The following is a 26,784-nucleotide window of genomic DNA, read 5'->3' as shown; positions in this document are numbered from 1 at the left end:
TTGATTTCCTTGTGAATTGCGGTTGAAACAATATTCTTACTACTCGGCTGAACATGACCCTGTTTGAGTCTCAAGATCATGCGATCTGAGTGGCTGCTCCCAAATTGACAACTGGGAGGAAAGGGATCCCATCGGAGGCCGTAGAGCAAGCAAAATCTGCTCTCAGACATGGAGACATTGTAGGACAGGTGCAGCACGGAAGAGGTAGGTTTGGACTTGGGACCAGTTGGCCCACAAGGCAACACCAACCCAGAGGAGAAAGCTGGTGGTTGCTCAGGTCCGGCAACAAATAGGCCCAACTGTAATCATCATACTTGGACATTTACCTAAAAGGGATTTTTCAAAACCTTGAGTTAATTTGCTTTGAATGTGTTTGTTCCAGCAGCTTACAACACAGGACATGAGAGTACAACAATGTACTTAAAGCGGCTGTTGGTAGGAATGGTGTAAAAAACGTTACTTTTTTTCTGCTGGGTTTAGAGAAAAGGTCATAATACCCATCTGTGCTCATTGCTAAGTGGAGTAATTTGAGACTGTTGCAAAATCTCTGCGTTTTCCAATGCCTTTGTATCAAGCAATGTTATTATTCCCCTTGTTCCCGTTATGACTGACCAATCATAGCTAATCTCCGATCCTCTGTCCTGATTGGTTAAGGGGTGGCCCCTACTATGTCCTCCGATTGGTTATGAGTCCGGTACTATCATGACCGCACGTGCCGATCTGCGTTGGGGGGCTAAGAGGAAATCCGGTTGGGAGGGATAGTGTTGACATTTGAAGTCCCTCTCTCTGAATGGATGTTTACTCTGTGACTACCAACAGCAGCTTTAAATAGTTAAGAAATAAAAAAAATAAAAAATAATAATAATAATAATGATAATAGTAATGATAAATGTGAATGTAGAAAAAGATAGAATAAAATAAATATAGCAGATATATACAATATGTACACTTCTCTCTTATGAATCGATAGTTAAGTTAATAAAAAAGAACCTTTTGAACAACTACACAGTGTATATTATCTTCTCTTTACTGTACCCTCTACTACCTAATATTATAATTATTTTTCACCTTTAAGTGGTTCTTGTTTTCTCCAGCAGAAGGATTAGAGACAGTCAATAATAGAGAATACATGGTAACTGCAGTTCTCCTCCCCGCCACCAGAGGGCGCTGTAGATCACAGCTGCAGCTCCAGCATTAAAATCAGCTGCTTTGAGATCACCGGCGGTAAACAGTCCAGTCAACATGGCGGCTTCCGTGAGGAGAGCAGCTCACGACATCGAGACGCGAAAACGGACCGATGATGTGCTTCTGTCGGAGGGGATCGACTTCAGCTCCCTGCTGCTGTCTCAGGCCGTGCTGGAGGGACTGTCCTCCTCGGGCTTCCAGAAACCCTCTCCGATCCAGCTCAAGGCCATCCCGCTGGGACGCTGCGGACTAGGTGGGTTACTTACTCCACATGTGTGAATCCAGACTGTGTGATAGTGATCAAAAGTGTCATGTTAGCAGCAGAAACTCTGCCAGATTAGCTGAATCTGATTTTGACTTTTTTGCTGTAAAAACTGATAAACTTTACCGGAAGTATCAGCATCAACAACGCGATACAAACGTGGTGCAAATTGCAGAGAAATACAGTCCCTGACAAAAGTCTTGTCACTTATCAAAGTTGTAGGACCAACAAATAAATACTTATAGTTGATCAATTGGAATCAGAAATGGCTCATATGAAAACCAAAGCCCTCTAAATTGTATTTATTTTAACAAAAAAAAGGTTGTTTTTTATCATTCATTTAGTTTTTTCATTTAAGGTCAGATTTTGCTTGGACAAAAGTCTTAAAGAAATAATGTAGAAATTAAACATATACTTTACTTTGAATACACAAACATGCTACAATAACATCAGAACATAAAGTCATGGTGCCTTGGAAAAAATAATTAATATCTTGTATGACTCCCATGAGCTTGGAGGACTGCATCCATTCGTCTCAGCAATGACTCAAATAATTTATTAACAAAGTCCTCAGGAATGGCAAAGAAAGCAGTCTTGCAGGACTCCCAGAGTTCATCAAGATTCTTAGGTTTCATCCTCCAAACCTCCTCCTTCACCTTACCCCAGACATGCTCAATAATGTTCATGTATGGTGACTGTGCAAGCCAATCCTGGAGCACCTTCTTCGCTTTCAGGAACTTCAATGTGGAGGCTGAAGTATGAGAAGGAGCACCATCCTGCTGCAGAATTTGCCCTCTCTTGTGGTTTGGAATGTAATGGGCAGCAAGAATGTCTTGATATTTCAGGCTGTTGATGTTGCCATCCACTCTGCAGATCTCTCACACACCCCAAACTGGATGTAGCCCCAAACCATGATTTTCCTCCACCAAACTTGACTGTTTTCTGGGGGAATCTTTGGTCCATGCAGGTTCCAACAGGTCTTCTGCAGTTTTTGCGGCGATCGTGTTGCAGTTCAGGCATAATTCATCAGAAAAATCAACCTTCTGCCACTTTTCCATTATATCTTTATGTGACAAGACTTTTGTCAAGCAGTGTACGTATGACAATGCAATACTGGTTATGAGGGAGCGTGACTTATTTTATGGAATTTAATTTTATGTTTCAAAGAACAAGTTTACAAAACACCTTTAAACTGAAAAACAAGTATGTCAAATTCTGGATAACTGACCGTGAATGCAGCAGAGCTGAGAGGATTGGAAGATGATCTGATTATCACTGGAAACTGTCATCTGATAGAAAATACATATCTTTTTTTATATTTTTTTATTGATTTTTAATGGATATACATTCATAATAATCAGGGACACAATGGTGAATATAGACACAACTATCCTAGTATAGTCAAAATTAGCCTAGAAAGGAACATCAAGGGTGCTGGTGGAATTTACCAAAACGCCACTTAACCATCCACAGAAACCACCATCTTAATGACAAGTACCAGGTATTCATTTGTATTGGGTTATACATTTTTAAGATTGTTTATTCAAAAGAACAGTTCATTTAATTAAAAAAAAACTCGTTTTCATGAGCACTATTGCCAATCTTGATTTATTTTGTTGTCATTTATATCACTAAACAAGATTGGAGTTGAGGTATTTCATGTGCAGCATTTTGTCCCTAGAGATGGCATCCCTTTCAGTTGGTCAACTCTTAGACAATGGTGTCATTATCATGAGCCTTTTCAGTGTGGGGAAAATGACAGGGGCTGATATGATCAAATCCAATTTTTGCCAAAACTGTCTGCAATATGTTTTTGCAGAGTAATTCTGTTGTGTAGTGTAGAGCACTGAGCAGGTTATCACAAAGCACTTGCATTAAACTCCTGTGATTGGTCAAACAGGGACATAGTTGAGTGAAATATTGGTGCTCCACACCAGAGTTGGTTAATCTGCTGCATCAAATCAAGTTTTATTAACTGTGACGGCCCAAATTGTGATCTTGATTATTCAGTTGAACTGTACTGTCTTACGTTTTCTTTTTTTAGATTTGATCGTGCAGGCCAAGTCTGGCACAGGAAAGACGTGTGTGTTCTGCACCATCGCTCTGGACTCTCTGGTGTTGGAGAATCCAGCAACTCAGGTGAGCAGATTCAACAAAAATGATCTTCTGGTATCCTCCAGTGATAATTAATGAGTGTTATAGTGGTACAAAACTTTTATTTAGAAGTTTATTCTGCTTAATTTAAACCAACTTGAAAACTCTTGTCCATCTTTTAATCTGCTCCCAATCATTTTTAAGGGTTTATGTCATCTCCCTTGTCCAACCTTCAGGTTCTCGTCCTGGCTCCTACACGTGAGATTGCAGTCCAGATCCACTCCGTAGTGATGGCCATTGGTTGTGCCATGGAGGGCCTGGAGTGCCATGTTTTCATCGGGGGCCGGCCTGTTAGTCAGGACAAACTCCACCTGAAGAAGTGTCATATAGCTGTGGGCTCACCTGGTAAGAGATAGTCTGCTTTATGTAACTGTCATGCTGTGGTTAATGTTTTGTAACTCTGCTCTTGGTTCTGTTCACAGGTCGTATTAAGCAGCTCATCGAGCTCGGCATGTTGTCCACCGCCAGCATCCGACTGTTTGTTCTGGACGAGGCCGACAAGCTGCTGGAGGAAGGCAGCTTCCAGGAACAGATAAAGTTAGACCCATAATCATTCTCATATTTAATGAGTGACATGATGAAGCAGCAATGATACAGTCATTTACAAAATATTCACAGTTCTCCACTGTTGTTTTCCCCAGTTGGATTTTCTCATCTTTGCCTGTGAACAAACAGATGCTTGCTCTCTCTGCGACCTACCCAGAATCCCTTGCTCAGCACCTTACCCGTTACATGAGCGAGCCCACTTTCGTCCGACTCAATCCCAGTGACATGGGCCTGAAAGGTAAGACGGTGGTCAGGTGTGGCACTCTTATTGTGATGAAGGGATAAAGCTGGTTATTTAGCATATTATAAAGCGTTCTCTCTTAATGGAGATGTGTACTTCCTCCTGAGGGTGTTGTGTGATTATCAGTAAGCAAAGAGTAAAATATGTCCTTCTCTTAAAACTACAAATATACTTTCTCTGAAACTATTGTTTCATAACTACTGTTGAACTGATTTTTGCTCTGCATGTATGTTGTTCTTTTCTGCCCCGTCAGGTCTGAAGCAGTACTACAAGCTGGTGCAGTCTCATCCTCTACCACATAAAGTGTTCCAGGAGAAGGTGCAGCACCTGCTGGAGCTTTTCAGTAAAATCCCATTTAACCAGGCCCTGGTGTTCTCCAACTTACACACAAGGTAACTCATAGTTTTAAAGATAACCCTCACCCTCTTGTTTTGCTCTCTTTTTCACTTAGAAAATCTCAACCATAGGGCTTGTTATTGGCACAATTCTGATTCACTTCATTTTCATTGGATAATCCAATGTTCTGAAATGTGGATGATGTTTTCCTGAGAAACAGTGTCTTACATGTTGTTGATGGATTGCTCCCACAGGGCTCAGAACCTGGCAGACATCCTGTCATCCAAAGGCTTACCTGCAGCTTGTATCTCAGGTGAGGGAACCTTTTAGAAAAGCATGGTGAAGTGTAGCTATGATTTAAAAAAAGGTATAGGTGATAATGGAACAATTTTAAAGTAATTTTAATGCAAAAATGTCTGAAACTAATGTCTACATTTTCTGCTATATTATTACAATTTGTCTACTTTGTTTTTTTTTGTGTGTGTTTACTGGCATCAGTTTTGGGTTGGGTTATCTGTAATTGATTTTTTACAAATTAAATTAGTGGATCCAAATTATCTGAACACATTCTTTACTTTGATTTAATTAAAGTTTAATTGATCTGATGTGATTTTAATACAACCCTGTGCCATCATCTGCACACACATAGGTGGTCTGAGTCAGGACCAGAGGCTGGAGGCCATGTCCAAACTGAAGCAGTACCAGTGCAGGGTGCTCATCTCCACTGACCTGGTGAGACACACGCATCTTCTGCATGTGCTGCTCTCAATATGGCTGCCATAACTTACAAACATCTCATTATGTTAACTATTTTGCACTGGATTCTTTAATCAGCCTCTATTCCTAATCCCTGCTTCTCTGTGTTTGTCAGACTTCCAGAGGTATAGACGCAGACAAAGTCAACTTGGTGATAAATCTGGACGTGCCACAAGACTGGGAGACATACATGCACCGGATCGGACGAGCTGGTCGCTTTGGTTAGTTTCTAGTACTGTTACAGTTGTGGCACAAAGAAAAAAACAAAAAACGAGAACTAAACAACAAAAAGGAAAAAAATAATCAAACAGCAACTATTGTTGTGTGAAGTATGGAGCTTACCTGTTTTGTAGGATGGTTGCAGGGTTGCAGGGATGTTGCAGGGATGTAAAAGAACCCAGAGAATTTGTATCATAGTTGTTGTCCTTGAGTTGGTCAACTTTTGAATTGGAAACCCAAATTTACACTTCTAATTATTTGCCTTAAAATCCAAACTTCATTGATAAGATGAGGCTTTAAAATACATATTAAAAGCATCTCTGAGGAGTTTTAGTTCATAAAAAAAAAGACAGATGCCTCTTTTATGATTTACAAAAGCAAACAGAACCATCGGCAAGAAGACTGGTTATTTCCATATAGCTGTTTGTAGTGCCCATAAACGCTGCTGCAGGGTATGTGTCATATAAGACCCTTGCGCACTGCAACACCAGCTTTAGTACCCATCTTTCAATGCAAAGAATCTCAGAAAGGGAGTGTGACAGTTAGGGCAGCAGGTTGAGATATTTTGTGAAACTACTTGCGCAAAATCAGTAGAACCTTAAGAGGTACTGCTTGTTCAAATGGGGTTGCCAAAAACAACACAAAACAAATGTTACTCACTCTAGCATTAAGATATATCTATATAACTTTTTTCAAAGTTTAAAAAAAGCCCATCATAAATGTTTAGTGTAAAAAAAGATCATCTCCTGGTGGTAAAATGATATAAAAACATGGCTTCACTAGTTATTATTGCTGAAGTAGACTTTTTTTTTAACACTGAGTTTCCATTGAACACCATTAGTGTGTAGATTAATGCGAGTCCTGTAATAAGCAGGTCTGACCTGCCTACAGGGTCAAGAGGCTCCTAATCATCTGCATTAATTATCTTGTAAAGGGAATGTAACTCATTGAAGACTACTCTGTTTATCCCTTTGTGTTATTTGAATGTGTTCTCATCAGGATCGCTTCACTTCTTGTTTGTAGGCACTCAGGGGCTCGCTGTGACGTACTGCTGCCATGGCGAGGAGGAGAACAAGATGATGTCCATCGCTCAAAAGTGCAGCCTGAATCTGTCTGCTTTGCCCTGTGAGTACGATGCATAGACTGTATAAAAACATGGACATGGCAAACATTTAAAGCTCCCTCTTCTGATTGGCTGCAGTATAGGTCTTAGAGTCCGCCTTGTCCATGTCAGAAGATAAGATTTGGGTTATACTACAAAATCTATATACCTATCTAATAAGTTTTCTCGTGGTTCCTGTTGTTGAAGTCTTTTCACACCACAATAATTTATGGTCATATGATCATTTTTCAAAGAATGTAGTCTTGTTTACTATTTCAATGATATATCATTGAGTCGGAACATCAAGAAGAAATGCAACACACACTAACACGAGTCATTAAACAATCAGGACCATAAGTGTTCACTCTAAATGCTATAAATAAAGATTGCAGCTATGTGTGTGGCTCAAAATGGTGTCACCAGTATAAAATCACAGTGCCTGTCGGGGTATTTTGGCTTCACTTTTGTTCAAAGCGAGAAGTGGGGATGTGTCATCCATCATAAATTCTGTCATTAGTAGGATACAGGGTATGTATTTTAAAATACTTTATAAATTCTATTGTGCTTAAGTATTTGTTGTCCCATCTGTTCCTTGTCCTTGTAGCTACCTTAGAGCCGAGCTTGATGGACGAGCCATGTGACTGGGACGTCTGCACTGACGCCTCCATCCCAGGCCCGTTACCCCAGCTCTCCTCTAGGACCGAGAAGAAGAAGCGTATTAAGCCAGTCACAAATCCAGAGCCAGAGCACAGTAGACCAAGACATACAGAAAAGCCTGATCCTGCACCCAGGCTGGAAGCACGCATTAAAGAGATTCCCAGGAAAGCACCTGCTGTGCCAACACAAGAGGAGCAGCAAGAGACTCTGCCGAAGATCCCTTCCCTCAGCTTGTTCAAGACCTGCAAGTCGAGGTTCATGACCTTTGAGGAGGCCGAGCGGGACTTCCAGAGCTTCATCACCACAGGGTTGGGGAGATCAGTGGAGGTCATCAGGGAGTTCAGAGGTCGAGCGGATGGTGGCGCAGAGGATCAGAATGGGCACAGAGAGTCTGTCACACTTCATGATGAAGGAGCTCAAAGGTTAAAGCTAAACAGAACACAGAGAAAATCTGAATTTGTACGTCCGAAGTCAGCTTCTGTTTCTTCAAGCTTACTGTCAGATGATGGGGATGAGACTACAAGAAGAAACAAGATTATTAAACCTGGAAGTGAGGCGAAAGACACGCTCACTGTGTCCAAAATAAAGGTGGAGTCCACACCAATGGAAATCTCTACACCAGAAAAGTACAACCAGACAACAAACACAAGAGCTTTTTCTCTCCCCTCCGAGAACTATAAACAGAAATCAGCTGTTAAATCCAACAGGCGACCAAAACAGACTACTGCATCAAATGCAAGCGCAAACAAACCAAGAAAGACAGAGAAAAGGAGCAAACACTTTTCAGAAGACTTGAACAGAGAGCGAATGAGAGGAAGGGAGGAAGAAGAAGAGCATGGTATGGAAGATGAAGAGGAGGAGGAGGAGGAGGAAGAGGAAGAGGAGGGGAGTGCAGAAGACTACTGGAGAAGCTGCTACAGAGCCTGGAGCGACTACTACTCCTCCATGTCTCCTGGTCAAGAGGGAGGTTACCAAAGCTACTACAGTGCGGCCCACAGCTGGATGGCAGCCTATCGCATGAATGCTGTTTACATGGAAGAACTTATGAAACACTGACTGCTCTGAACTCATATGTACAATCATAGTGTCTACATTTTTTTTGCATTAGAAGAATGAGCTAATACACTGCACTTAAATGTAATCCTTCCATATTCTGTGTCTCTGTTTCCTCCATTGAGCATGTTTTCGAGTATTTTTCTGTCATGGTTCTACACTTTTTGAGAATAAATTGTCTTAAGTGTCATTACTGGCCAGTAGTCTAACCTTGTGTTTATATATAGAGGTGAAGAGGAGGGGACCAAACTGTGCAATTTACTTTATGTAACCTCTTGAGCAGGGTACGGCAAGGTTCAGACAACTCCACATTCTCCTGATTACAGGCCAATCAAGCCACTACCTAGCATTCACCCAATCAGTGCTGCTCACATGAAAAGCAAACAAACCCTTGAATAAATTAGTTTAATCTCTGGGCCCACTTCAGCTTTTCTCACGTAGCAAAGTGGTATCCTCTTGGTGCTATTTCTTACCTCTAAACTGCAGCAGCTAATGCAGACAAACACCAGGTCAGGATTTGTTTTGCAGGATGAACCAGGGGGTGCAATGATGGATGCACACTCTGCATGGAATCAAACCGCGCACTATGAAACTCTTGTGGATACCATATTCTTAATCTTTAACTGCACAGTCCTGACGCTGACATTGGCCTTGGGTGTACCAGGTAACTTGTGGGTTTGCTGGGTTGTTTTCAGGACAAAGAGCCTGCAGACGTGCAACAACGCACTGCTGGTCAGTTTAGCCGTCAGCGACCTCCTGAAGTGTTCAGTGGACACCCCTCTGCTGCTCTTCTCCTTCCTGAGCTACGGGGAGGACAGCCAGGTGTCTGTGTCTGTGTGCACCCTGCAGCAGTTCACCTACGCGCTGTGTAGCTGCGTCCAGCTGCTCACGTTGGTCAGCATCAGCGTGGAGCGCTTTCAAGCTATCGCGTTCCCTTTCCAAACCGAGAGAAGGAGAGCCAGGGTCCAAGTCTGGATCCTGTCCATCTGGGCATGCGGTCTCCTCCTGGCAGTCATCTCTTTGACTCTGTCCAAAAAAGCGCTTCTTTACATGATGTGTCGTCCACACGTCGCTGCTGCGAAGGACGTTCGATTTCGGGACCCTTTTGGACCCTACGTCCTGGTGCCGGTCTGGGGTCTGTCTCTAACTGTGATTGTTATCCACTATGTTAGGATATTCAAAGTTGTAAGGCAACACCGGAATAAAGTTTTCAGCCGTGGAGTCAAACTGAGGCCCAGGGTGTCCGAGCACGTGTGGGGCTGGATGAAGGTCCCCGTTTCAGCACCGCGGACAGCTCCGCCGGACTCTCTCGGGTCTCTATCCGATGTGGGGTCCTGCTCCCCAATGCCTTCCCGCCGGACCGTGCTGCTGGTGGCCGAAGCCAGTGCTCCCTGTGCGGGCCCTTCCACGGGAGGCAGCTTGGAGAGACCTCCGGAGATTGTGGGAGCAGTGTGTCTCCTCAAACCAGGAGCCAGAGAGCGCGGGAAGAAACAGATGGAGGGGAAACTGGCCAAGCGATTTGGGTACATAATCATTGCTTTCACGCTTTTTTGGGTGCCAATGGTGGTTATTCTGTTGATGAACGTCATCTCGTGGCAGGACACGGACAAAGTGAGTATAATTTTTGGCTACGCATACATATGACTGAAGGGAAATTCCATCAAATGTCTCTGTCTGAGAGGGGGGTGTCAGACTGGGGTGGCAAAGTAAGGGGTAGGGTCAGGCTTTAACAGAGTGGGTACAAACCATAGACTGTATGAATAAGGTACAAACATACACTACCAGTAAAAAGTTTGGAAACACCTTCTCATTAAAGGGTTTGCATTTATTTTAATTATTTGAAACACTGTATATTAATACCAAAGACATCAAAACTATGGAAGAACATGTATGGAATTATTTAATGAACAAAAAAGTGTTAAACAAATCAGAATATGTTTTATATTTTAGATTCTGTAAAGTAGCCCCCTTTCTCCTTCATGACAGCTTTGGTATTCTCTTAGTCTGCTACATGAAGTGGTCTCCTGGAATGGTTTCTAATTAACATGAGCCTTGTCAAGAGTTAATTTGTAGTATGACTTGCCTTCTGAGACCATCAGTTGTGTTGTTCAGAGGTAGGGTTAGTTCACAATGGATAGCTCTATTTGACTGTTGTAATCCAGATTAATGCAAAACCAGATTATTTCATAGTTTTGATGTCTTCAGTATTAATCTACAATGTTGAAAATAATTCAAATAGATAAAAACCATTGAATGAGAAGGTGTGTCCAAACTTTTGACTAGTAGTGTATGTCCAACTAGTTATTTTCATCTCTACTTACACATTTTGAACTACTTATATTAAGGTAATGCAAAAATATAATATCTAAATGTGGAGAATCCTTAAATTAAAATATAACAGAACAAAATAGCAACATACAAAGCTTCTTTTAATATTTAAAAACTGACTTTTATCTAAAGTAACATTGCAATTACACAAGAGGTAGTGTATTAGAACAGGGTTTCCCAAAGTGTGGGTCGGGACCCACTGGAGGGTCGCCAGAGGGGGGTCATGGGATGTCTTCCAGAATTATTGTTTTTTTGTAAAGCAATCTAAAATTACATATTTGACCTATTACTGACAAAAATAGCAACAACATAGTTGTTACATTTGAAGTAATACCTTGCAAACAAAACATTTCATTAGTTTTCTGCCTTTCTTTGTTGCCCAAAATACATTGCTGATCTGCTGCTACTTTATCAACCATCTTGACCTCTGAGGTCATTAGGTACTGGTCTGCTTTCAGTCCTGAGAGTCAGAACGAAACATGGTGAAGCAGCGTTTAGTCATTATGCACCACATATCTGAAACAAACTCCCTGAAAGCTGCAGGTCCACTCCAACTCTCACCTCTTTCAAATCAAAGACTAAGACTTTTTTATTTGCCACTGCCTTCCTATGTTAGCTTATTTTAACTAACTTTAAATGCAAATTTTAATGTCATTTTTAATATATTTCTAATTTTCCCTTTCTATTCTATGTTTAATTATATTTGTCACTTTAATTGTGCTGTTTTATGACTGTCTGAATGTTTCCAATGCTTTTAATGTTTTAATGTAAAGCACATTGAGTTGCCCTCGTGTATGAAATGCGCTATACAATTAAAATTGCCTTGCCTTGCCTTGCCTTGCCTTGCTATGCCTTGCCAGATGACTTCTAAGGATCGGGTTAGGGTCAGTAAACAGTTGATTAACAAAAGCATCTTCAGAAGCCACATGTGCCTGTAGGTAGGCTAATTTTCTGCAGACCACCGAAATGAGGTATGAAGCAACTTTTAATCACTTCAAGGGATAGTGGGGTACTTGGCACTTATATATTCGGGATCGTGTGCTGAAAAGTTTGGGAACCCCTGTATTAGAAGCCTGTTGCAGCCCATACACATTGGTCAGTTTGTTGATCACATGTTTCCCCTCTGACCAGGCAAATAGCCAATCACAGTGAGCATTTTGAAGTGGCCAATCAGAGGCACTCAGGTCACCCTTGCACATACTCCCGCCATCCTTTAATGTATAATCCTAATTTTTGTAAGGGTCTTATATCTCTTCTCCTGTGGAACTACCAGTCAAAAAAATTGTCTAAATAATTCAATGTGATAGAAAACAGCCTCATATTGCTACCATAGCAACAAAAGACAGCACATCAAGCCATCAACAGAATCTCAACGTTTGAACAAAAGTGTTTCTGCACTATTGTTTTGGTTTAACAGTTAAAAATGAGCGTTGACAATTAACTATTAACATATCTGTGTAGTTATTAATGGGCATTCAAACCATTTACTACTGTTTTAATACTCAGTTTTTCTCAGTTGAATTGTGTTTATCATTGGTTAAAAATACAAACTGTATTCTCTGATGTTGCACTATATATTTATCTCTCCCCTGTTTTACCCCCAGTTGCTGATGGAGCTGGAGACGTCAGCAATGGTGCTGACCTGTATGCAGGCTGCCGTGGATCCACTCATCTACACGTTAGTCACCAGACAGTTTCGTTCTGAACTCAGCAAAATCCTCTCCTCCATCTCAGGGTGCCCCTTAAAGTTGAGAGCGTGAAGGTCCACAGCTTGAACATTTGGGTCGCACGGACTGCACTTTGGGGAATTGAAAATACCACTTAAGCCGCTACGATTTCACACACAGAGTGATTCGGAGGCGGGTGAAGAAGAGAGCCCACAGCCTGTGTATTTGTGGCAGATATAGATGTTTTATCAGGCGTTTCACAGTCGGGACACAAGACAAGGTCATAAATAATATCAAACACCTGACAAGATACGCACAGCAGTAGTCTCAACAACGACAGGTGGCATAGGAGGGCAAAGCAAAGAGTGAGAGGGAAACTGACTGAGCCCAGAAAGAAGACAATCAAAGAAGAAGAGTACATAACAGAGAGAGAGAGAGAGAGAGACGAACACAGTCACAGACCTCTGCTTTTGTTGTTTGTAAATCAAATGTGATCCTGACATTTTGAGCAGAAATTAGTTAGATAAATCAGACTGTCGTTTTAAAGTACAACTGACATAAATAAACAATCCTGAAAAAGAGTAGCAGAAGAAAACATGTTTAACTTCCAACCGAGCAACAAATAATAATACAGGAACCTCGCCTCCTCCTTTACCTACATTATACCCTTGTTGTAGTTTATAATCGATTTTAAATATCTGACGTGATGCTGTGAATATGAAGTCAATGTCTTCAATCATACTTTTAAAAAACACTGAAAAACCCGCCTGTGCTTGTCTTTTTTTTTTCTCCACTCTTCGGTTAATTTGCAGCAGCTTGACTAAACACTAAAACTGGATCTAGGCGTCTGTAGTCACTTTGTACAGTACTAAATTACCAGCAATAGCACTAGGTCACTGCTAAGAATATTTGAGGTTAAACAGATCTGGTCTGAAGAATCATTTTTGGCGTTTTTTAAGTCGGGAGTAATGTGAGAACCAGAGGGAACCGAAGCACAACAAAGGGGTCTAAGGGTCTAAAGATCTTGTGTGGTGATGCACTGATACGGTACAAATTATGCTGTATATATTTCCACTCATTTTGGCTGATACGGTGGTGATGTGTTTTTTTTCTTTGTTTTTTTTGTAAGTTTGTAGTGTAAAACTGGTTAAGCATTTCCATTTCTTCATCTCAAGGTCACTGAACTTTCTTTTACTAGAAAAACATGATACATTTTGCTGCTAGTTTGCTTTGAATACAATCTAATTGTACATCAGCTACATATGCGCAGACATATTATTAGACCAGTTCCAGTATTGCTTTGAAAATATGCTCCTGGCTGATATGGACAGTATGCTGTAAGACTGGGTGCATCTGTAGCCCTGTCTGTGTGCTCTTGTTCAACATTTGACTTCATCTATGCAGAGCAGAAATAGGTGCTTAGTGTTTTGTGACTGACCCCAGCAGCGGATGTCATCCACCGACAGATCTATGTGTCTGTGTAACTACTGGATGACATTCAGGATGAAGAAGGCCAACAGAGAGGCATCAGCTGGTAGGTCAGCAGAGCTAAAAAGGTCGGCATCCATAGTTAGAAAGGTCAACTGTGAAAGGATTGGATGAAAAGCAGTACTAAAGTTACATGTTAGGACTGTGTGTCGAGAGAACAGACCGAATAACACGTGTTTTTAGTGACAGAGATCTGTGGATTGCTCAGCCAGGGTCCTCCATGTCTCTGGTGTCACACCTACAACAGACTTTCCCCGCATCAAGAAGATAAAGGAAACAAAATCATTTGAAACACCAAGGAGGACAAAAAGTACAAACATCAAGTTTCCTAACCACATAGAGTACACATACCCAACAATTTGAAAAAATGCCTGCTGAGAGAAGGGAGAAGAAAAAACGTTGACGGCTATAAAGACTACTGAAAGCATACTGTTGTTCACACAGGAGGTAGGGATACAACAGGACAACAACTAGAGAAAGAGAGAGAGAAAGAAAGACAGACTGAGGGAAAGAGAACAAGAAGACAGCTTCACTGGTTCTGCCAAACGATGGTCAAATATTACAAAATATTCTATTAACAATATTCACAAAGAACCTGGGCTCAGGACAGGTTTGTGTCAGAAATTCTCAGCAAATGCCTTGTGCTTTTAACTGTGGTGGTTTGAATCCAAAATGTGTGTTTTTTTTGTTTTTTTGTTTCTTTGTTAAAGAATTGAGTTATTTGAGGTCTGTCAGGCTGCAGCAGCCAAAAGGGACAAAAAAGGGAGGAAGGGGTGGGGGTTCAGAAAACCATAAAAACAAATAAATCTCCTTTTACTCCGTGGAAACAGGCACATGTTGTGTAAAGGCTTTGGAGCTGAGAATTTCAGACAGAAAAGTGTTCAGTGAGCCCTTTAGAGTGGCAGCTAGTCAAATACACCGTATACTGAGCCATAGAGACTTCCAGAAGAATTGAAACACAGGATTTCAATTAACTGAGACGCACACACACTCTTCCTTACACTCTCACATACACACACAGGCACATACCTCCTATCGAATACGTTACAACTCCTCTACCTAGCAAAATTTCACATAAACTCATTCACAAAGTTGAAACGTGTCGTCACAGACATGTCAATCATATTTCATCTTTTAAAGAGTTCTTCACTCAAATGAAGTATTACCGGACCTGGAAAAGAACGGTGGATTATTCATCTATCAACAGGTGAGTGGACCGAAATGACAAAACAAACGAACAGGATTAAATTATGTGTGGAATAAAAAAAGATGAAACACATAAGTTGTCTCCCTCATGTTTTCTGCTGAAAAGAAACTGAAGCAAAAACCATAAAAGGTGCTTTTTTTGCACAGTGACACATGACTTACTCAGGGAGGAGTCTCTCACGCCTCCTCATCTTGAACGACTCTCTACGCATGTCCCCTTTCACCCACACTCGCACTCACATCTGCGCACACACGTATGCCTAACACCCACTAACATGAATATACTGTATCTAAAAGCCATCCTCCGTCTGTAAATGGAGTTCATGTCGTTACAGTACATGACCAGCAGAGGGCAGGCTCCACCACGGCCAGACTAGGACTCTAAATGCTCTCCTCTCCGCCATACCCCGTCCTCCTTTCGTCCCTCAGTCTGTCTCCATGAGTCTTTATCTGTCTTTTATCTGCACCCTAGGCTTCACAGTGCTGACACTTTCACAACGTTCTGGTGGGTGGGGCCCGCGGGCAGGTGAGCGTCGCCCTCAGGAGTGGTTACTGGCGGTGTGGGGATGCTGATGATTGCTGTGGTGATCTGGCTGCTCTGGCAGTTCAGGGGGGCTTGCTCATCTACGCGCATGTTCAGACTGGAGCGGCTTTAAGAAAGAAAGAAAGGAGGGAAGACAAAAAAAAGGCTTAGGATATTTTGTGTTAGTGGGAAAAGTTTGATGATTGTAAGTGTGAGATTTACAATGATCACTCCATTAATCAGTTTTGTGATTGATTATGAATCCTCAACTTCTTCAATAACTCTTTAAGTAGTTAAGATTCATTTTGAAGATCATGTGAGGAGTTTAATGCTGGCAAGTAAACAGACTGCTATATTATTAATGCTTCTACAGGACCTACAAAAGCATAACAGACCATGAGCGCCAAGACTGACAATGTCTATGTATTTATTTTTAATGCCTGTTTACACTGCCATGAGGTTGATACAAGACAGGGGCGATTTTTGATGTTTAGGGGGTGCTGAGTCGGGCAAGATCAATTTCACTGTTTTTGTACATTTGAATGCAATTTCATTCCCAAAGTCTGTGGCTAAACCATCAAATCTGATAAAGGTTATTTAAATGCTGAGCCAACGCAAAAGAGAAATGGATTGAAATCATAAAAGAAACATATGGTAACCCTAATTTCTGGGGAAGACAACTCATTTCGAGCAGCTCCTCGACATATACATAAACAGTATGTATGTTTCTGGAGTAAACCAGCCCCCTATAGTGAGTACCAAAAATACCAAAAATTGGCATAGGAGTTATTTTTGGGACTTTCATTTGAAATGCAATGCACAACATGTCAAATGTGATTGAGCAGCTGAATTTTTTGTTGTGAAAATATTACGTTTTAACCAAGTACTGTATGGTTTTGAAACTTTTCTAGTTTGTTAAAAAGAACATACAGTAAACATTTTTAAACCTCTCAAATTTTATGGGTGCTGGGATTCAATTTAGAGGTGCTTCAGCACCCCCCAAAAAAAGGCTAGAAACACATATGATACAAGATAAGGTCATTAACAACACACTGCAGATACAGCCTTTTTATACACGAGCCATGGCAAAGATTCAAGGTGATGGTATGTCTAATAGACATATATTTTTAATCAGAAACACAACTTCTGCAAAGACATTAGAGGCAACCATTTGTCTGCAGGTGTTGCCAAAATCAACATAATCATCAAATTCTTCACAAGTTTAGTTTGGATGCCAAAACTTGGGTTGTGAGTGTTTCCTGCACCTGTCTGACACAGTAAACTGTTTGTTTTTCTTTGTTTCTGGCTGATTAAAGAAGCAACTTGGATAATTTGTGAGCTGAGGCCAATTTGAAGGGGTATTTTTAAGTTTGCTAACATTCATTGTACAAAAAGTTTCATTGATTTAATGAGCTGTAGAGTGTATTGCAAGCTTTGGTGTGAGGACAATCTGATGTTGGTATTACTTGACTAAGACTTGTGACTAAGTTTGGATAAAATGAGAAGAAAACTAGCCAGATACTAGAACAAATCTCTGTCAAATCCTTTAACATCAGAGCACACAAGCTGAGAGTGTTTCTTCCCCCTGTCAGTGCGACTTTAAGGGCTCACCTGGTGCTGAGAGGCTGGATGTGGATGGTGCTGAGCTCTTGCAAACCTTGTGGGTGTGTGTGCGTGTGTTTCAAAGGCTGCAGGTGTGCAGGAGCACTGGCGTTCGGTAACGGGGAGTGGTGCTTCTTGCTCCGGCGGGTGCAGCAGGTGCCTGTCACGCCATCCTGACTGGAGAGGGAGGGGCTTCGAGACGGGTAATTCTGCAACCCTGCGTCCAGGTAGCTCTGCTGGTAATACTGCTCGTCCACAAACTCGTGGTTCTACAAATAAAGACAAAGAGACAAGAACAGAGGGAGTAAGTCTTAAAAAAGACTTGACACTTACAACATTGAGATTTATGACCATGTATTGATATGGCTTTGTATAGTCAGTCATTTTTTGCTTCAGGGCCTGGGTCAATAAATCTCCTTAGAATGAGTTTTTCCACAGCTGTGCAAATACAGAAAACCTTCTTTGCTGTGATAGAGCCTAACTTTGATTTGATTTCCCATGGTTGTTTCCTTAGGTTTATGGGGCTTTAACTACTTTAATATCAACAATGGATCACATGACAAAATGTACTTGAAAGTGTCACTCATAGCAATGAACCCCACGATTCCCGTCAGCTGTATTGCTTCTCTTGGCTCGCTGATTTTGGCAAGAAAGAAATTATAACATAATAAAACTTAAACCTCACCATACTTAACCTGCAGTGCTCCAACCAGCAGACAGATACAGCCAGCTGGTGATCATAGGGGAGCATTTAGCAGAAAAAGAGCCAGATATTTCTATAAGGGGTTGTTCCAAAGAAAAGAAAACAGTTTCAAGAAGATTAAAATTGGACTGAACTTCAAATCAAGTGGAAGAATAAATGTTGCTCCTGTGTTGAATGTGTAAAAAGGCAACAGTATTGCTGACACATCTCCCCCCTGTCAACTTTAAAGGTGACAGCGTGACAATGTTGTGTTCGTTTCAGCTCGTTTCCGTTGCCCTTTTGGGTAAAATGTTGCATCCATGCTGACATTTCACGTGGCTCACTTTTGAAATTATACACGATTAAAAACAAGAGTTAGTGTGTTTTTGTGTGTGTGTAACAGTGCATGCAAGATTCTTTAATTTTCCAAGCTTTGAGGTGTTTGAGGCTATAGCAGCCAATGTGTATCACATAAAGACAGACTAGTGTGCACCATGAGGGGGAATTGCATGGCAGCATATTAATGTTAAACCTGTGATAACAAATAAGATGTGGTGAAAAACATCAGCGGGGGAGCACTGAGGTTAGGGGGAAACAATCATGTGCTCGGTCTGTTACTGCACATGCTTAAAACATAGTTTTCACAGGCAGCAATATCGCACATGCAGGCAGAGAAATGATGCATTCAAGTGCTGTGAAATTGCTGTGAGTCTTCCGGGCTAGCATGTGAATCTCATTTGATCTTGTGAGTTTTGGTATGATAATTCCACCAAAGAGATGAGGGACAGTAGGCTTTATGCTACAGCAGGTTACCGTGCACACGCATATATGAACACATGCTGCATACATACACAGCATATAAAGCCTGGCTGTTAGGTATTTACAGTGGAGAGCAAAAGTCTGCACACCCCTGATAAAATGCCAGGTTTTGTGATGTAAAAAAATGAGACCAAGATAAATCGTGTCAGAACTTTTTCCACCTTTAATGTGACCTATAATGTGAACAAATCAATTGAAAATTTTTAAAAATATTTTAGGGGGAAGAATAAAAATATAAAATAAAAAACAATGTGGTTGCATTAGTGTACACACCCTCTTATAACTGGGGATGTGGTTGTGTTCAGAATGAACCAATCACATTCAAACTCATGACAAATAGTAGTCAGTATACACCTGTCATAATTTAAAGTGACTTTGATTAACCCCAATAAAGATCTGCTGTTTTGGCTTCACCAAAATTGGATTTAAGTTTTGGAATGGCCCAGCCAGAGCCCAGACCCAAATCCAACTGAATATCTATGGGGTGGTCTGAAGAGGGCTGTGCACAGGAGATGCCCTCGCAATCTGATGGATTTGGAGAAATGGGCATATCTTGCCACGTCAAGATGTGCCATGCTAATAGACTCCAACAAAAAAACCCAGAGTGCTGTAATAACATCAAAAGGTGCTTCAAACATTTATTAGTTAAAGGGTGTGAACACTTATGCAACCACATTATTTTAGTGTTTTATTTTTTATTCTTCCCCTTAAAAGATTAAAAAAAAAAAGTCACTTGATTTGTTCATGTTATAGGTCAGATTAAAGGTGGAAAAAAATCTGACATGATTTATCTTGGTCTCATTTTTTTTCCATCACAAAACCTTACATTTTAACAGGGGTGTGTAGACTTTTGCTATCCACTGTAGATGGGTTAAAGCAGTAGTAAATTTAGTAATTACTTTTCAATTTTTGTGTGAATCTGGATGGACATAGGTTGTGATTGTTTTGATTTATCATTTAGCTTATGACAAGCTCCATCTTGCACTGTTGTTGTCACTGACATGTTGACTGTTGAGTGTTGTTTGTCTGTTAGTGTTTGTGTTGTTTATCGACAAGCTGGTACACTGCAAACCAAATTGCCCTCTGGGATTAATAAAGTGAATTATCATCAATTGAGATAATTTGGTGCAAAAAACTGTGTGATGGTTGTGTGTGTATGTGTTTTTGTGTGTGTGTGTGTGTGTGTGTGTGTGTGTGTGTGTGTGTGTGTGTGTGTGTGTGTGTGTGTGTGTGTGTGTGTGTGTGTGTGTGTGTGTGTGTGTGCGTGTGTGCACTCACAGTGGTTTTCTCCAGACAGTGCAGCAGGTGATGGTGCTGGCTCTCCAACAGAGTAGTAGACTTGTTTAACCGCTGCTCATCCTCAGTGGAACTCTGTAACACACACACAAGCGAGAATGAAGTATATGCAACATTTTTGACTGACACTCAGTGATCTTGTGTTGGCGGTGCGTGGCCGGCTGCTGCTCGATAGGTACCTGATCTGAGAGGTTCATCTTGTATGGAAGTTGCTTCAGGTGGAGAGGGAGACAAAAGAAGAACACACAGGTAGAGTTTTACTGGTGTTCATGGTTCAGTACTAAGAACAGGCAGCCATCCGGTCAAAGACACAAAGGACATCACTTTTATGATTGTGAGAGGCTTATCTATCAACATCAAGAGGAGCCAGTGCATTGATCTGTGCTGGAAAGAGAGACCAGAGGTACATCTCTCTCCTAAAAGATACAGTATATACAATTCATATAAAATATTCCAGCATGACATTTTGCCTCCACCTCTGTTATTGTAAAGGCTGGCTTCAGGCGACCCCTTAATGACTTGTTTTCCATATTTCTTATTTTTATGCTGTGGCTTTCTTATCTGAGTGCGTATCTCTGTGTGTATAAAATATGTGTGCGCTTATTCTAGCTCTGTGGCAGTTTCGGATACGAATCTCATTTCTGGGCTGCAGTGAGGTGAGTCAGAGAAAAATGAACTGTTCTGAAGCCTGGTGGATCCTCTAGGAAAGAAAAGGAGCCAGCAAAAAAGCCTTATTTGAAAGTAAACATGGAGCATTTCTTTACTTCTAAACATGCCAGTGTATACTGAATGTTTGTGCGTTTTTCTACTAGTGCAATAAATCATTTGAGTGTTGGGTCTTGCAGTAAACACTCTACAAACACATACACTTTAATGAAATATTTAAAGGCTTTTCATTTCCTCCTATCTGTTTACTTTCTGTGCTCTCTTTGTCTTGGGTAGTGTTTTAAAAAAGCAATTTTCACTTTATTTTAAGCGGATTATCAAAGCATGTTTTGAGTTTTAATAACTGCACATATCTAACATTTAGAATAGTGGTTAGATATATCCCAGAGTTTTCTGGAAGACAAGAAAACAAAGATTCAGCTGTATAATGTGTAACAATAGTAGCCATAAGAGCTTTGCAGTGAGCCTCAGAAGAAGTTTGTACAGTATATCACACCATGTCATCATGGCTCTGTCATAAATAAGGCAGGGTTTCACATATACAGTCTTTCAATGTGTTGCATCAGTCTATCCTGCAATATCTGTGGTTGAGCTGTTTATAAAAAAAACCACAAAAGCCAAAGAAATACCGCCCTGATCCTGTATGCTCCACAGCACCGCCGACAGGCAAGTAAAATGCCATGTTTGGAAGATTTGTAGGAGCAATTTTCTCTTGGTTAAGCGGGCGGCTGGTGCTGTAAGCAGAAGTATCTTTGCTGAGCGGGTACATTCCCACACTGATGACTCAGTTTGTTCTAGCCAGGAGCACTCACCTGTGTTCATGCTGCTTATCTGTACCTAACACAGCAGTAAACACAGGTGTTTAGGCTGGGTTATTTCTGTCTTTCTCTATACATAGAAGTGCAAGTCCAAATCAGCAGTCTGTCTGGAGGCGGCTGTGGCTCAGCACCCAGGTGGCCACCGCACTGTACAAACTGGGAGCAGCTTGATCTGCTGTGTCACTCTGCATGTCGTTAGTTAATAATTGCATTCCAATTAAACTTAAGGCGGACAACCATTTCAATTTTGTTTCAATCTTTTAAAGAGCTGTTAAACATTGACTTTGGAAACAAGCAGCTCGGGTGGTAGTCCTCTACAGCAGGGGTTCCCAAACTTTTCAGCCAGCGACCCCCAAAATATAGGTGCCAAAGACTTGTGACCCCTACTGTCCCTCAAAGGGATTGAATTCGGCTTCATTTAGCTGGTCTGCAGAAAATGACCCTACCTGTATGAGCATGTATCTGTGTTTCCTGTGCCGTTATGAATGAACCTACTGCTACTGATGATTTTGATAATTAACTGTTCACTAACCCTAAACTTAGGAGTCATCTGGCAAAAAGAAAGGCAGAAAACTCATTACATTTTCTATTTTCAAGGTTTTATTTCAAGGTTAGCTTCTATTTTTGTTGATATTTTTTACTAGAATTAGTAAAATTAACTATTTTTTGATAATAAAAAAAAAAACATTCTGGAAAACATATCATGACCCCCCCATTTGCGTTCCACGACCCCCCAGGGGGTCCCAACCCACACTTTGGGAACCCCTGCTCTGCAGCACTATAACTGACAAAAGTGAAACCACAGCACACACCAAAATGTAGCTTTAAGTAATGATTATTTCAGACTCTGTTAGTTTTCAAATGCACACAATGGAAAAAATAATAATTGTATCACTATGACTGTAATTGTTCTATAGCTTTTTGGGTTATCACATTTTGTGTATATACATTGTGATGTGCTTCTTGTTAAAGAAGTGCTATATATTCATTAGTGTATAAGTCTTTTTTTAAAGTCACATTTTTGGGGCATTTTTACCTCTATTGACAGGACAGCTGAAGAGAGACAGGAAATATGGGGAGCAGAGAGTGGGGAAACGCATTCAGCAAATGGTCGAGGCCAGGAGTTGAACTAGCAAAACTCTGCGATGAGGACTAAGGCCTCTGTACATGTGGCGCACTTAGACCACTAGGCCACTGGCGCCCCCTTTATTATTGCCCTGTGCAACTAACTGAATTCAACTAGCGAAGTGTGTGTTGAGTCAACTAAACGATTAAACACTTACTGCACTTACTAGTCAGAACCAGAATTACTAGATGATTGAAGGAATAATTAATATCATCATCAATGTAGGCCACTTACATGTTGTGTCTTAGCAGGAATAGGGCTGTGGCTCTAGTTATTGGCGACTGCTATAATGCGATGTAAACAAGAACTGACGGCACAGGTTTGGCAGTATTTGATCCAAAAAATCTTAACAAGTTGTATGTAGGCTATGTCTGGTTGAACTGGCATATAACTGCTCAGTTGGAACAATATTAACGTCCACATGCCAGCACAGGTATGTGGACGTTAACCTGCAAGGAGGACCAAAGACTGGGGTACTACCTCTATTAACGTTAGCAACACTCACAAACCACTTAAACACCATTTACCCACAGATTCTGAGAGTCTGTGTTTAGCTGTGTTAAATAAATTGTGGTAATCTTGACTGTTTTTATGCCTTTTGTTTCCTTTAGACTAACCGCTTAGTCGGAATTTAAATAGTTATCATCCTAAATCCTTTACATCTCTAAAGGAACAGAGTTTTAAAATAATACACAGATGCTTTGTCTTTGTTTAGTTGTTGTTGATAAAGCAAAAGCTTAAAACTTTTGCAAACTTGGTAACTCCTGCAAGCCTCCACAGTGTCTCCACACAGCTGTTCTTAACATCGTTAGGTCAAGAAGGACTCTAATCTTAAACAAAAGCTTGGTAAAGCTACTTTATCAGCATAGTTCCAGTGTACGGGCTGCAGTTCCATCTTCCCTCCCGTCTCCTTGCTTGCAATTAAGATAAATGGAAACATAACTGAATTCTGTGTATATGAACAACACTGGAGCCTTTGCAGCATATTGCCTCTTAAGGCAGTATCAATATGAATTCAATGCATTATTCAGCTCCACTTTGGCTATAAACACTGGTTCTTTTCAGATTGTGTCCTCAACATTGCTATTGTAGAGAGAGAGAGAGTGAGAGAGAGTGAGAGAAAGAGAGAGAGAGAGAGAGAGAGAGAGAGAGAGAGAGAGAGAGAGAGAGAGAGAGAGAGAGAGAGGGAGGGAGGGAGAATAAGAAGCACTTGTTTTTGTCTTGTGCAGTGTCAGCCTCTGGGCCACTATAGTGCTTGTAAACCGCAACATTTTGGTGAGGCAGAAACATCCTTGAGTTGTGTTTACATTCCCTGCTGCATGGCCTGAAGCCTGTTCCTCGCTGGGCAGCTGGGTTCAGAGAAAGTCACATTAGATGTGCAGCTTATCGAATGAGACCACAGTGAGCAGCTCTGACGGGATGCTGGCTGGATTCTAAGAAATGATAATTAACAGGAAATAAAAGAATCTGCACCCAATCACATAAATTGTTGCCCAGTCTGAAATCCTCAGGACGACTTTTTTCAGAGGTCAGACTTTTTCTGCAATGTCAATCTCAAAAACATGACTCATGCAAATGATGTAGTGTGTATGGTTGTGATTTTGAGATGAGGGTGCTCTTACCGTAAACTCCAGTGCTTCGTTGAACAGCCCATTTCTCTTGCTGTGCAGGAAGGCATTGGAGCTTCCAGCCTTTGATATTCGTATCCTGGCCAAGCGAGCTTTCTGCAAAGAGCAACAGAGCAGAGAAACCACCTGTTAGTGCGTGACTCTACCTCTTCTCATGTCAGAACGATCGGGTATCATCCTGACACATCCCACTGCTTTGAGCTACAGCACTTTCACATGCTTGATATCTCACTTGTGATCTTATAGATCAAATCAAACACGTGCTACTCAAGCATTCACTCTGATCTCCGGTGATAAATTCACTCTGATCTCCTTTGATACTTCTGAATGATTTATGGGGACTACATGATAAGGCACTGAAAATAATTTAGAGAGGCTGTTATGAGCAGAGCAGGTATGAATTAATCCTGTATGAATTGAGCAGCTAAGTGTCACTTTAAATACTGTATTCAATTTATTTGGGCTGTTATTGTGCTGCTATGTTAGCAGTTTGTGTTAAGCGAAATAAATCAAGGAAGTGTCCAGGCCCATATTGCTCTACTTTGTTAGTGTCTGCTTAAATGAATCTCTGGTTATCAAACCAAGACAGCACAGGCTGGTCTCTTTTCTCTCTCTCTCTCCCTTAGAAATAAATAAAGGAAGAATAGCCACACTCGTCCTTGGAGAAAATGCTTCAAACATCAGTAGCACTAACGCAGTGGAGGAGTTCTACTGCTAGCACTCTTCTTTTCTGCTCCACTGAAAGCCCAGTGTCTTCTGAATGTGTGTGAAACTATCTAAGTACACATAGGCCCATGGGGAAAAAAGTGGGTCTCAATAAATCTCTCAGTTACTAGAACAACTGCTTTTAAAGGATAGTGTAATCTGAGTCACTCACTTCTCAAAGACCAACCATTTTCCTGTCAAAGTCGAGAGCGAGGTGTCAGGCGAGGTGCAGCTACAAAGTGTGTGTTTCTGTTGCTTCACTCTCTGAATTTTAAAAATAGAATGATGGATTGATTGAAGGGAAATTGGCAGAGATAATGTGAGCTGTGTAAATGATGAGCAGACACAGAGCTCGTTTAGTAAGGGGGCCACATGCACCACTGGGGGGTTAATTGGGTGTGTGGATGTGTGTTTGCATTTCTTCATGTGTGCACGTCCCATCTTCAAAGCTCAATTTCCGTTCATATACGTTCAGAGCGAGTAGAGGCGCTGCAGAAATACCTGGTGCAGTAAAGTTATGCTAATGAATGCAGACTCGAGCTCGTCCCTTCATTTGGGTTTCATTTAAAACATGGAAATGTTTGTTGACCTGCAGGTAGCTCCTGCTGCGATATCATGATCTAAAGGGAAGCAGGGGAGATAAACAAGAGCGCACATAAACACACATGCACAGCGGCCAATCTTTACTGCAGCATCCTGACTCCTTTCCATTTTTCCCCCCTTCTCCTGTCCTCAGGCAACTTTAACTTTCCGTCTCTTTCACCTTCCTTCCTGCTCTCCTTGTTAAGTTTCCCTTGCTGTCTTTGTGCCCTCATACTCTAACACTCATGTACTTTTTGTGCTCGCTCAGCATTCTCACAGACCTTTGGGATAACCCTTCTTTGTGTTCTGGCACTGAGCTCAGCCAATGGGAGTCTCTCTGGCTTTGGTGATGGTTGCCAGGCAGCCCAGGGGTAATGGAGGGGATGTTAAGAACACATCCTGAGAGATTGGATCTACTTCTGCAGTTCTCTGATGGATTCCTGGGGCCTTTGGGACCCGAGGGCTTGTGTCTGAGGGCCGTCTTTGCTTTCAAGCAGAGCCACGGTGCGACAGATTGAGCTTGAATTGCTGCTGAAGCACCATTTGGATCTCACAGGAGTGTAGGGAAGTCACGGACACAGGACTTTCATTAACACCTACATAGAACACCATGTGGAGGGTTACATGGGCAGGAAGTGTACCTGCTCCACTGCATTCTTTACACTGACACACTAAGTGTCACATGTACACTAAAATACACAATTTAGCAGTTTCCCTTTACACAGTAGTTTACTGTTGGTCACAGAAAGCCAACAGACAAATGATTCAGCATGAGGGGTCTGTTGCATGGGCCAGTATGCCTTTGAGTTACTTCTCCTTGAGGTTCAACCATGAACCATATTTAAGAAGTAGACACACCCACCACCTTTAGCATGTTAGCTGTCAACATCTTGTTTTTTGAACAAGACATGACTCTAGTTGGGCAAATGAACATGTATAACTATCTTTGTTGGCTAATTATTGTTGTAGCAACTTGTCAATAATGCCCTCAGCAATACCCTGCTTTAATAGTATTTTAGTCAAAATTGGATCACAGTCTACAAAGCGAACATCATTTCTTCAATATTAAAGGCCAAACTATATTTTACTTTAGCTTGGACTGTGCAAACAAAATAAAAATGAAGGGAGGAAGTGAGT

The 26,784-nt window shown here is 41.3% G+C and overlaps 3 protein-coding genes across 5 annotated transcripts in view; 2 read left to right on the top strand and 1 right to left on the bottom strand.

Annotated features, from left to right (window-relative positions):
* Window positions 1–1,232: 1,232 nt before the first annotated feature.
* Window positions 1,233–8,701, top strand: ddx20 (DEAD (Asp-Glu-Ala-Asp) box polypeptide 20). The gene is made up of 11 exons (XM_034695283.1): window positions 1,233–1,438; window positions 3,492–3,586; window positions 3,778–3,946; window positions 4,024–4,138; window positions 4,243–4,385; window positions 4,642–4,780; window positions 4,979–5,037; window positions 5,374–5,456; window positions 5,596–5,701; window positions 6,723–6,824; window positions 7,406–8,701. The coding sequence occupies exons 1-11, from the start codon at window positions 1,243–1,245 to the stop codon at window positions 8,512–8,514; spliced, it is 2,316 nt and encodes a 771-aa protein (XP_034551174.1). The 5' UTR covers window positions 1,233–1,242; the 3' UTR covers window positions 8,515–8,701.
* Window positions 8,702–8,834: 133 nt separating this feature from the next.
* On the top strand, window positions 8,835–13,087 carry LOC117821187 (D(2) dopamine receptor-like). Its single transcript, XM_034695287.1, has 2 exons — window positions 8,835–10,122; window positions 12,444–13,087. The coding sequence occupies exons 1-2, from the start codon at window positions 9,004–9,006 to the stop codon at window positions 12,597–12,599; spliced, it is 1,275 nt and encodes a 424-aa protein (XP_034551178.1). The 5' UTR covers window positions 8,835–9,003; the 3' UTR covers window positions 12,600–13,087.
* The window catches only part of kcnd3 (potassium voltage-gated channel, Shal-related subfamily, member 3), a 132,768-nt gene continuing 118,687 nt past the window's right edge, over window positions 12,704–26,784 (bottom strand). For all 3 annotated transcript variants that reach the window (XM_034695284.1, XM_034695285.1, XM_034695286.1), the window contains 5 exons: window positions 24,355–24,456; window positions 20,302–20,334; window positions 20,105–20,197; window positions 17,335–17,594; window positions 12,704–15,850 (listed from right to left, as the gene is read on the bottom strand). In XM_034695284.1, the coding sequence (XP_034551175.1) occupies window positions 15,676–15,850; window positions 17,335–17,594; window positions 20,105–20,197; window positions 20,302–20,334; window positions 24,355–24,456 (663 nt within the window). In that variant the 3' untranslated portion in view covers window positions 12,704–15,675. The remainder of the gene's footprint in view (window positions 15,851–17,334; window positions 17,595–20,104; window positions 20,198–20,301; window positions 20,335–24,354; window positions 24,457–26,784) is intronic.

The sequence above is a fragment of the Notolabrus celidotus genome, chromosome 11 (assembly GCF_009762535.1).
Source record: "Notolabrus celidotus isolate fNotCel1 chromosome 11, fNotCel1.pri, whole genome shotgun sequence".
In the NCBI taxonomy this organism is placed as follows: Eukaryota; Metazoa; Chordata; class Actinopteri; order Labriformes; family Labridae; genus Notolabrus; species Notolabrus celidotus.
Note: the sequence above shows the minus strand (reverse complement) of the source record. Positions and strands in the feature narration are given on the sequence as shown.